Source organism: Fundulus heteroclitus, unplaced genomic scaffold, assembly GCF_011125445.2.
Source record: "Fundulus heteroclitus isolate FHET01 unplaced genomic scaffold, MU-UCD_Fhet_4.1 scaffold_72, whole genome shotgun sequence".
NCBI classification, from domain to species: Eukaryota; Metazoa; Chordata; class Actinopteri; order Cyprinodontiformes; family Fundulidae; genus Fundulus; species Fundulus heteroclitus.
Window position 1 is genome coordinate 1,503,329 of NW_023397165.1, and position 12,284 is coordinate 1,515,612.

The window sequence follows — 12,284 nt, forward strand, 5'->3', positions numbered from 1 at the left end:
AACTTGGTGACACAAATGCAGAAACGGATTAGTTCGTCAGGAGGAGCACCGCAAGTTCTGTTCAGTGGGAGATGATAGGAGTTCTGATGAACCGCCCAGGTAGAAGAGGCCTCTGAAACATGGCTAGCTGAGAGGATTCTGGACGTCTAGTTCTTCCTTATCTATCGGTTTTAGTTCAGCGAGAGGCTGTCGCTGCCGGACCGTTTCCTTCCCCTGTCTGTCCGTCCCTTCCATGCCTCACTTTGACCGCTCTCATGCCTCCTCCTTGCTGTTGTTTGAGTATCCGAATGTGGTGCGGAGCAACCTTCTGCTCTACTACAAGTTCACCCGCTGTCCTCATGTCGTCCTCGACCAGTTCGTCTGCATCGCCCAGGAGGACTACTGGCGCATCCTCAACCATGTGGAGAAGAACACGCACAAAGTCGAGGAGGAGGGGGAGATCGTGATGGTGAAGGAGCACCGCGAGCTGGACCGCAGCGGCACCAGAAAGGGACACATCGTCATCAAGGTGTGTGGCGCTTATATTTTTCCTCAGAGAACAGCTCAGTTTTAGACATAGCTTCTCTCTAAAGCGGAGAGACAACTTACGTGCAATTCAACTGCAAACCAATTCTTCATTACTTCGTATTGCAGTAGCCAACCAAACCTTCAAGGAGATTTCTCTCATCAAGTCATTTTGGTTTTGTTGATTTGGGTGTAGAGTTGGATTCAGTTTGATGAAATCCTTCTTAAGTTTACCAACAGACACCTGAAGGTTCTGGGCCAAAACCTTTGAGCTGTTCCTAGCTTCATCTAACTTTTGCAAAAAATTGGTTTGAGGAAAACAAATCCCACAGCATAATACTGCCACCACCATCCCTCATGGTGGATGTGGTGGTTTTCAATGTCTGTTTCAGGCATAACATTTAGAATCACGGCTAAAAAGTTTGGTTTCCTCGACTCTAACACGTTCTTCCACGAGGCTTTGGGAGATTTTAGCCCAGCCCGTGTAATTTCTTTGGAAGAAAATAGTTCAGTCTTACCCCTTTGTCCAGAAATATGGCAAATATAGGAAATTGTTGACCCATGTAGAAAACAATCAGCACTTACTGGACATTTTTAGCAATCCTTCAGTGTTGCTGCCGGCCTCTTGGCAAACTCTCTGACCACTTCCAGTCTTGTCGTTTCGTCAGTTTTGGAGAACCATCAGGTTGTTTGCATGTTTTTGTGTGGCTGCAACATGTAAAGACGGCCAACAAGCTGAATCTTGAGGTCATAAGCTAACTAAAAGACAAAAATAAATTTATATTTAACCTCAACCTTGAGTCCAATCCTTAAAGAAGAACCTTTTCAGATTTATATAGTTTTGCACAACCTAAATTTAACTTTTACAAAAATGTCCTCACTCATGGCTTGCAAAAAAAACGTACCGTACATCTGCCTTGTTTTTTTGTTGATCGTTATGAAGCACCGCTAGCAGTTTATTGTTTGCTGGACTATCTTCCTGTCAGCTGCATAGCTCTCCGAAGCCCTTTGATCCCATCCCCAAAGCTCCAGAGGCAGCCAGGTATCGATCGGCTAATGGGCCTGAATGATTCTCTCTGCTGCCTCTCCCAAGAAAAGCTGTTGGCTCTAAATCACATCCAGTGGAGATGAGTCAATTCAGAAGTGTTAGCGTTTCCCCTTCTCTTTTCTAACTTTGTTCTTTGTCGTGTCCCAACACAAAGCAGATATAGTTTCTGTTCCCCAGTCACACAAATCATTTCCTGCAGAAGGCTCCCCCCGTGGGGAGGTTGACAAGCTTGGCAAAACCCACAGGGCACATGTATCTGGAATGTTTTGCATTGGCGCTTGACATTGAAATTTCACTCCAGCTAGCGGTGATCACACTCGGCCGTTATGTGGAGCTACCCTTAGGTTAGTTCTACTGGGTGACTTTGTGTGTGTGATCGTTTCGATTTATGTATGGCTGACAGCTCAGATTTATAGAAGCATCTTTATCGGTTGCCTTTGACATTTTTATGATTAATGTTAATGTCATGTATTAAAATGAGTGTACCTGCATGTATGTGGATGTGTAGATTCTGTGTCCTTGTGTAATTGGTGTCATCTCATGCTGCTGTACTCTGCCATGCAAAAGTGTTCAGACTCCTTGGACGTTTTTTACATCTTGTGTTTTATCCACATACTACCATTTCCTTAAAGGTAAAGTGGACGATCTTTTCAAGCTTCGCGTTCCAGGGGGATCAGCTTATCTTTTGGCTGTCCCACATGCCAGTTATTCTGACGTAACGCCAATGTGCGTCCTCGCGCCTTGTTAGTCTCCTCTTGCTGGCTGCGCATGCACTCTTCTAGTGTTTATGTATCCGGTTAGCTTAGCGGTTAGCTTTGGTGTTAGCCGTTCATTGTAGCTCCGCTGCTTTGACCGTATACTTTGAAAATGGCTGAGAGTCGCAAGAAGGGAACTGTGTACAAGTTTATGAGAAGAAGAGGAAGGCCTCTGTAGAAAGAAGTAAGTACAGAGTGGATAAGGGGGAGTTTTTTTACGCGGTCCCCCTGGAAGAGCAGGTAAGACGGTCTTGTACATGGACAGTTATTCAAAAAGGCACTTGGGCGTGTCTTACCTACATTTCTGGGAAAAAAATGTCCACTCTACCTTTAAGGTTGGATGTCACAAACCAGCACAAAGTATTGCATAGTTTTGAAATTATACGAAATTGATACAAAGTTTTCCGTGTTTTTACAAATAAAAATGAGATTCGAGTCTCGTTTTCTGAAAGAACCGCTGCATGTCTTTAGGGGAATATCTTTACCACCATTGCACATCCAGAGAGTTAAATGTTTCCAATGTTTCTTTCCAAGATAGCTCAAGTTTAGTCTCACTTGATGCAGACCAGTCTCTGAACATCAAATTCCAAGTTAAGGCATTGCTTTGATTTAAGTCTGGACTTTAACCGAACCCTCTAGTTCAACTTAATCCAATTCCGATTTACTATTAATCCAAAAGGGAATTTAATTTCTGAAACATGAAAAATGTTTTGATCTAAACCCTCTCACTGTCCCTCCAAATAGAATAGAAATATTCTTTTATGTCCCACAGTGGGGAACTTCAGGTGTATCGGCAGAAACTAAGGGAAACGTTTACAGCAAAGAATTAAATTCAGCCCAGTTTTTAAAAATGGCATCGCCACATTAAATTAAATGTGCAAGTGAGGTATGGAGATTTTGAACGTGTACAAAAACATGCATGTATGCATGTGTGTACAAAAAATATAAAAACTGCAGTTATTGGATTTGTCAGAAGCAGTAATTGTTATAAAGTCTAACAGCTGCAGGGAGGCAGGATCTGTCATAAAACTATGGTACTCTGTTCACCTAGAGTGCAGCAGTCTGTCACTGAAGGAGCTCTCCAGCTCTGCAACCGGCTGGGAGACGCTGTCCAACAGTCCTGGTATTTTTGTCAGAGTCCTTCTGTCTCTCACTACCTGGACTCGGTCCAGAGGGACTACTAGGACAGGGTTGGCTTTCCTGGGTTAGGTTTAGGGGTGTCAGAGTAGAATGGGATGCATACAAAAGCATTCCACATTTTTCAGATTTTATTTGTAAGAACCAAAAAATGTTGAAGCCCAGAATCATTTTTGCTCCACTTAACAATTATGCACCACTTTGTCTTGGTTTATCTCACAAAACCCCAATATTATACTTTGAAGGTTGGGATCGCAACATGACAGAAAGTGACAAAGGTTATAGGAGCAAGAATACTTTGGGCATTGCATGCATGTTTTCTATGCTCACCCTCGTGTTTTAATTTCAGGGAACTCCAGAGCGTCTGATCATGCACCTGGTGGAAGAGCCATCAGTGGTGGACCCCACCTACATCGAGGACTTCCTGCTGACCTACAGGACCTTCCTCTCTAGTCCCATGGATGTCGGCAAGAAACTGCTGGAGTGGTTCCAGGTGGACAGCTTGCGGGACACGGTCAGTTGTGACAAATCTGGCGTTTCTTTTTACTCTAGACGTAACTCAGTGTGCAAGTTAAGACGCTTGTTTGGTTAAAGAGGAGCAGAGCCTTCCTCTGAGAGAGTCGGCAAGCACAAAACTGCTTAAGTTCTCCTCTGTACTTTTATCTCTGCTAATGTAGAGTCAGTGTTTAAAGTATCTGCCTAGCTCACCTATCAGCTTTATTATAATGTCACGGTTATCGATCGCAAATTCATGTGTTGTGCCGCTCACCTGCGGATCGATGCGAGTACAGCCAGCTCAGCTGTCCTTGAGCCAGGTACTGATTTTGTTCATGCCTGACGCTCCTGCTGTCCATAACAGCTTTAACCTAAGATTAGTGTTGTACTGTCAATAGTCTTCATGTCGTCATTCAGCCTTACAATTCCCAGCTCCCTCAAACTGGGATGTAGTAGGAAGACGGTAACGGCATGTGAAAGCGCTGGGAATAGGTCTGCCAGAGGAAGCTGAGTGTGTTCATTTAGTAGTCGTGGTTTTCCTCTAATTATGGGAGACAAAACGCAGCAAAGGAAAACTTTAAGAGGGGAGTTTTTCTGCAGCTTGGCAGCGATCACCAAATATCCTCCTGGTCTTTTTCCTTGGTTTTGGATTTCTTCAGATATCTGTGCCTGCTTAAATTGATGGATCACTTTTGCTGCTAGATTGACTTGGAATTAATTAAGAGGATTCCTACAAAGTCTGTTCTCTAAATCTGAAGTGTGGAAAAGAAAATAGGCTTGATGAATATATTTATTTGTATTTCCGGACTTTATTCCCTATTCCATTGTCTAAAGGTTATCCATTCTTCCTCCTTATTTCTGTCCTTTCCTCCCTTCGTTATGTCCTTCGCTCTTCTTTCCATCGTTTTTATTACACCATCCCCTTCCTTCTTTCCTTCCTCCCAACCTTCCTTCCTTATGCCCTTTCTCTTTTCATTCATCTCTTCCTTTTTTTCCTTTCCTTCCTTGCTTTCTTCGGTTTTCCCGTCCACCTGCCCTCTGTTGTTTCCTTCTCATCTTTTTGTCTTCGTTCCTGCCTTGTGTCGTCACTTTCTTTTTATTTTATTTTGCCCTACCTTTTCCTTTCATCCTTGTGTATCTCCTGCTTTCCTTGTGTCCTAGCTCCTTGTTTCTTTCCTTGTCTTTTGCCACCTCGTCTCAATCCTTCCATTTTCTGCTTCCTCTTGTCCTACCTTTCCTTTGAATTTCCTTCCCTCCTTGTATCTATCATTCTTTTCCTTTTTTCCTTGTGTCCTTCCTTTTTTTCCTTCTTTTGTAGTCTACCTTCTGTCATTCCTTAGCTGGTACCATCTGTACAGCCTTCCCACTACACGAATCAGCCATTCATTCAGCGCGAATGTTAGATTTTAGATTTCAAAATGAAGCAAAGGGTCCGTAGCTTTGAAACGTCTGGATGTTTTTCTTGAACAATGTGAAGAAACCCTGGTGAAATGTTGATCATGTCGTCTTCTTGTAGAGCATTCAGATAATTCAGTGTCTTCTATCTAGTACTACCTAGTACTACGGCGTCTCCAAGTAATTCCCCAATGTGAGCCTTTCACTCAGCCCCAGAAATATTCTGCTTGAGCTCTTAGCACCTTTCTTGTTAAGAAATACAAATAGCTTGAGCTTTTTAAAGAAACCAAGAGGGACAGAGAGTGTTAGAGGAACTCTTTAGGCGCTGTCTCTTCCCTAAATGAAGCCGCTTGTGTGTCAAACAGGTAACAAGAATAGTGCTGCTGTGGGTCAACAACCACTTTAATGACTTTGAGGGTGATGCTGCCATGACGCGCTTCCTGGAGGAATTTGAGAAACATCTAGAAGCGTCGGTAAGAGCAGCTGATGGCCTGGACTCGGGCTCTACTTTGACTTCTCCTTGTCTTTTTTGCTTTTAGTTCAGCATTTTCCTAACGCTCTTTCTCCATGTCAGAAAATGAAGGGCCACCTGAGGTTGCTGAACATTGCATGCGCGGCCAAGGCGAAGTGGAGACAGATCACTCTGCAGAAGGCGTCCAGGGAGTCGCAGCTTTATTTCAGCGTGCAAGGAGGCAGCGAGAGGGGATTCGGCGTCTTTGTCGAGTCGGTGGAAGAAGGAAGCAAGGCGGCAGAGGCCGGGCTCAAGCGGGGGGATCAGGTGAGGGGATGGTGTGCAGTGAAAACAGCAGATAAATGTATAACTTTTATTGTTGGTTTCACAGATACGTCATGCTTGGAGGTTGAAATTTCCTATAATACAGAAATCAGCTAAAATGCTTCATTTTGGTTATATATTTGTGTTTATGCATCCAAAAAGGATTTGACTTCTTGCATCTCCTTCATCTGTGAGGACGTTTTAGCCGGAGAGTCTTATGATCCGGTCTGCCCAGTAGTTAAAAGGTCAGCATTCTAATTTAGAGCACGCCATGAGACAGCTGCGGCAAACTGCTGCTGTCGAGTTCACGTTTTTCCCTAGATGTGCAAAACTGCAGGGGTCCAATTCATATATTAATGCTTAAAGGGAAACATTGCATATTTATTTTACTTAAAATGATGGGGTATGGTGTGTATATTACTCTATATATTTAATTTATACCCAGTGGTAGATCCAAATCGATGTGAAGCGGTATTTTCTAAATTTATTTCCCCCTTTTTTCATCGTTGGTCATTATTCATTTATTGAAGTTGATTTCCAAGGAGCCAAAAGTTTTTTTTTTTTTTTTTTTTGTTTGTAAGCGATCTTGATCAGTGCTTCTGAAGTTTAGCTCTGAGGTTCTGATACTTTTTAACTTATTCTCACTCACCCGTTTTTCAGAAGACCTTTTTTTTATTCTGCAAAGCCTCTAAACTTTATTCATATAAATTATTCAGTCATGAGGAGGCTCCTTAAATCAAAGGATGATGTGTTGTTTTGTGCTGAGGAACCAATTTAAAAAAGGATTTTATTAATAGCATATTACAGTGACTTTCTCTTTTTGATTTTGACACTATGAAAATTCCCAAAATAACACAGTTTGACACATAAGATAGTCATTTAAGTCCAATAGGCTTCCAGTAGCTCTTTTAGCTGAGACGTGTCTACATCAGATGAACAGCTAAAGGATGATGTGTTTCTCAGATCTTTCGTCAGGATTTTCTTATCCATCCCTTTTCCAAACCCGCTTAATTCTCACAGGGTTGGGGGTGTTTGTTGGTTTCTATCTCGCAGCCAAAGGGCGAGAGGCAGGATGACGGACAGCATCTCTATCACTCGACAACAAAGAAACACACACCCACACTCACAGCTAGGAACAATCTAGAGTGGCCAGATAACCCTGCAAGCATGTTTTTAGACTGCAGGTGAAAGCCAGAGTTATGTAAAATTGTTACATTTAGGTGTTATTCGTCTGCTGAAGATTGTCTTGCTCTTTTTAATCAAAGAATGAACAAATCAGTGATGAGTTTAAAAGTAATTTGTATTTTTAGCCAGCATGCACGCTCATTTATTTGTACATTACTATTATGAGTAACACGATAACTGGCTGTGTATTGTCTAGCTTTTCTTATGGTAAATATTTAATCACAGCTAAACAGCTGATCTCTTAACATTGCACAAAATAATATCCTTCACGTAACAGTATGCTGCCCAGTTTGGTGTCACTCTCATGAGTAGACAGAAACCGCACCATAGATGAGCTAAATCATTGCTGTTTGGATTTTAAAGCCAAGAAAATGTTGAATGTTTGGCAGATTTTATTACATTTTATTACATACATTATGCATGTATTTTTTTTTTTTTTTTGCATTGCAGATCATGGAGGTTAATGGTCAAAACTTTGAGAATATTGCCTTATCCAAAGCAGTGGACATCCTGAGAAATAACACACACCTCTCCCTCACTGTTAAAACCAACATCTTTGGTGAGTAAAACTGAAAACTTTTATTAGATGCCTATTCTACCAAAATCAAAAACGCCACTAAGCTGTAAAGGTTGTTGGGATTTTTTTTAGGTGGAAGTATCCCACTGCAAAAACAGTACTGGAAATAAGTAAAATGTTCTTAATATCAGTGTATTTGTCCTTGATTTGAGCAGCTAAATAAAACTATTTGCCAATGGAATAAGATTTTTGCACTTAAAATGGGAACAATTCATCTCCGTCATCTTATTTCAAGTGCAGGATGTCTAATTATCTTATTTTAGGGGTCAAAATATTCATTCCATTGGCAGATAATCTTATTTACCAACTCAAATCAAGGATAAATACACTAACTTTCAGAACATTTTACTTATTTCTAGTTCTGTTTTTGTAGTGCCCATATTTGTTGCATTAAAAAAGGGGTACATCCAAAAGATGTGGTGGAAACCTTACAACCTGAACCAACGTCCCCATGGGGGAACGTGGTCATGGCAAATTCATGCTTTGTGGATGCTTTTCATGAAGTAGTGTGGGGGGGGGGGAGCTACATATAGGGACATTTTAGAGGCTGCAGAAGCCTTTAGACTGGGATGAAGGTTCAATTTTCAGTCAGTAAAACTACCTTAAACTTTACTTGAATGGTTTGTAGCTCAGTGGTCTCCTATTTTACACCTCAGCTCAACATCTAGATGATTAAAGCTGATAGAGACATAAGGCTTGCAGTTCTGTTGTGACTCCAGGGGTGTCGAATGCAAAAGCATGCCACACTCTTCAGATTTTCATTTGTAAAACACTTCATAAACCAGGTTTTATTCTCCTTCCGCTTGTATATACCACTTTGTGTTGGACTTTCACATAAAATTCCAATAAATCACATGCCGCTTTTGACAAAATGAAACGGTGGAGTTAAAAGTGGATATTGATACATTTGGAAAGTGCTGTTATTGGTATCTAATACGTCTATCCTGTTTTTCCTCTCCATCTACCCAGTGTTCAAAGAGCTCCTCAGCAGGATGATGCACGAGAAGAAGAACGGCGGCCCCCACATTCCTAAGATCCAGGAGAAAAAAGGCAACCGCTTCTCCATCGCCGACCTTCCCGGAGACATCGAGTTCCCCACGGACAGCAAAAGCACCCGGAAGATGAAAGCTAACACCGTGTCAGGGGGGCGAAACAAGATCAGGAAGATGCTAGAGAAGACGCGCTTCAGTATACTGCCACCCAAACCATTCAGGTAAGCGCGGAAACTACAACAAAACTTCTTCTCTAGTGGGAAATATTGTGTAGGAGCATATAAATAAAAAAATAAGATTGAGTTTGGTATTTAAAATCAGTTTATTCAAGAGCATAATTTGACATTACACTGCAAAAACAGAACTAAAATTAAGTGAAATTTTCTTGAAATCATTGTATTTTTCCTTGATTAGAGCAGTTAGATAAGACTATTTGCCAATAGAATGAGATTTTTGCACTTAAAACAGGAACAATTCATCTCTATCGTCTTATTTCAAGTGCAGGTTGTCTAATTGTTATTTTAGAGATGAATTGTTCCTGTTTTAAGTGCAAAAATCTCATTCTATTGGCAAATAGTCTTATCTACCTGCTCAAATCAAGGAAAAATACACTAATTTCAAGACATTTTTACTTATTTTTAGTTCCCTTTTTGCAGTGTAGGTAATTGTATATACCCCAGGAAGCAATATTTTTTGATCATCCTTGAAATTTAAACTTGGTCCTCTGGCGACATCGCCAAAAATAGGAGTCCTTAACTTTCTCACCTGATTATGCTTTGCTTTTTTAGCTGGCATATGTAAAAAAAATAAAATAAATAATTATATGAGGAATTATACTATAACTATATGCATTGGTGAGGTAGTGCTGGTCTACCATACCATGTTTGCATAAGTCTTACTGTTAGGAATGTTTTATAATGTAGCTTTTTAACAGCTGATGTAATAAAGACAGTTCTATCTGAAATCGTAGCAAAGTAAACGGCATGATCATCGGCATATAGTCATTAGCGTCGTCCCCTGACAAGCCGCTGTGTTTGGCTGCAGCTGGAGCGATTGTGCAGATGAGGCTCGTATTCGATTTTCCACCCGTAACGTGGTGATCCACATTTGATTTGATTTCATCATTTCATTTTCTCTCCACGCCTCGTTTAACGTCAGCGCTGCGGAAAGACAGCAGACACTGTTCTCGGCCTGTTAATTACACAGCTAACTCATTCAATACAGCTCATTCAAAACGCCCAGACACACTCCTTGCACACACAGTCATGTATGTTGTCTCTCTTTTTTTTTTTTTTTTTTCCCCTACTATCTCAGTTTGAAGCTCAGTGTTGATTGAATGCACTAAAATAATGCATGAAACCGCGACGTTCCCCGTCTCATAAGAAACCACCAGATGACTATTTTTCAAAGGTTCTCAGCTGCCTCCTATTTATCAGCCAAACAGGGATTTTCCTCTCCCTTTTGTTCAAACGGAGCCCACGCACAAAGGACTTTATGGGCTGATCAAAGGGACAGGATAAGATAATAGGAGTAGAAGAGGTTATTGGGGCCAGGAAGGATCCAGGAAGTGCTGCCATCTTGAGTTAGTGCTGATGTCTGGATGTGTATATGAACCATAAATAAAATAAGAGGCGTTTAAAGTATGCATTTAAATATAAAGAGTCAGCTTTTTAGAAAAGCACTAGAATTTTGCACTCTTTAACGCCTAATGAATTCATTTATTATTAAATTGACTTAAAATGGGACACATTAAAGGCCAGTTCTCGTTGTTACGCTGGCGTATCTTTCAAGTGGAGTCCGTTTAAGTCCTCATTTTGTGTGCATTAAGTTTAGACTTAGGTGGAAATTAATCCTCAATTCATTTGTTTAGTTTTGTGGTGACATTTTAATTTGCAGAGCTACATATTTTTCACCGTCTCTGGACAGATAACACAAACTCTCCATAAAATGAAAAAATCATATTTAAAAACCTTCCTCTCCCCTCTAAACTCTTCTCCTCGTAACGACATTCTTGCAGTTTATTCTTTAACACGGTATTTTTATTGGGTTTACACACTGCTTTATAGTAGCTTGACTTGGCTTGGCAGAGACAGGAAGTCTAAAGAATTGCAATGTCTAGAAGATTTGTGCAAATGAAAATGTATTACTGGTCCAGTAGATGGCTCACAAATACTTAAACACGGTTGATCTGGGCCCAGATTGGGCTTAATCTGAGCCTTTCTCACCTACAGTAGATGACCCCAACAAATGTGACCGAATAATTTTAGTTTCTGTGTCGTTATCACTTCTGGTGACCAGATATATGAACTCGCATGTAAAACAAAAATATTTTATTACTGTAAAAAGCTATTTAATGTCTTTGAATCCCTGTGAGCAAATCCAGCCTCCCTATTGCTTCTCTCTGGTCTACTCAGTGCTTCAAGACAAGGGTGCAGTGGCAATAAACAAGTTAATAAGCTGCCAGAATAACATATTAATATACTTTTGACTCCAACATGAAAAAGGTTTGAACCCAAGTTCAGTTTGTGATTGAATGTGACAACGACGACTCCTGTAATTCACCCTGTCTCAAGATTTAATTAATTTAAGGTTGTGGTCATCTTAGAGAACAATTTGTGCTTCTGTTGATCTGATAGTGTATAGAAATAAAGCGTCGTAATGTCTTTGGTGTCATTAAGCCGACACTCTGGTCAATGAAAACACAATAATCTTAATTACTCTCAGCTTTATGACTCATTATGTCATTTTTAAACTGCTCCTGGCATCTTTCTGCATGTATTACAGCAAACGCGCCATTATATCCTTTTCATGGTTTGGCAAAAATAATTTCTTGTTTCTGCTGTTCAGTGCGTGTCTTAAGAGGAGGCTTTGAGCATCGCTGCTGTTGCATCGCTGCATCTCCTCAGCAGAGCGCTGTTTCTTGTTCTTTCAGAAATGCTTTTTTCTGTTTTTTTTTTCCTCCATGCGTTTTAAATGTTGTCTCTCTTCTATCTGTCCGTCTCTGCTGCTTCAGGGGCCTGTTTGGGTAAGAGCTCTTGTTGTGTAATTCCCCACCCTCCAAATGTGTTTCAGTCTCCATGTGCTAAAGCTGCGCTCAGCAGGCTGGCAATCAAAGACCGACTCCAACATTCATCAGCACTACTAACCCTCATGTTCAGAGGACTAGACGTTTGTAGGTCTGATTTCTGCAAATTGGAAGTGCTTACACGGTTCCTGTGCAGACTGGAAAAGTCTGGATGTATACAGTACTGTGCAAACGTTTTAGGCAGGTGTGAAGAAATGCCGTAAACCTGAATAAAATTGGAAGTGTTGATCATTTCTTTTGATCAATCAACATAATTCAGTGAATGAACCAAAGAGAAATCTAAATCAAATCAATATTTGGTGTGAGCACCCTTTGCCTTCCAAACAGACCCATTTC

The 12,284-nt window shown here is 40.8% G+C and overlaps 1 protein-coding gene across 11 annotated transcripts in view; it reads left to right on the top strand.

The window, feature by feature from the left end:
- The window catches only part of rapgef6 (Rap guanine nucleotide exchange factor (GEF) 6), a 189,308-nt gene that overhangs the window by 142,623 nt on the left and 34,401 nt on the right, over positions 1-12,284 (top strand). For 7 of the 11 annotated variants that reach the window (XM_036134009.1, XM_036134016.1, XM_036134011.1 and 4 more), the window contains 7 exons: positions 356-508; positions 3,794-3,958; positions 5,700-5,807; positions 5,909-6,112; positions 7,745-7,853; positions 8,841-9,084; positions 11,877-11,888. In XM_036134009.1, the coding sequence (XP_035989902.1) occupies positions 356-508; positions 3,794-3,958; positions 5,700-5,807; positions 5,909-6,112; positions 7,745-7,853; positions 8,841-9,084; positions 11,877-11,888 (995 nt within the window). The remainder of the gene's footprint in view (positions 1-355; positions 509-3,793; positions 3,959-5,699; positions 5,808-5,908; positions 6,113-7,744; positions 7,854-8,840; positions 9,085-11,876; positions 11,889-12,284) is intronic. The other 4 variants (XM_021324971.2, XM_036134013.1, XM_036134014.1 and 1 more) reach the window with 1 other exon arrangement.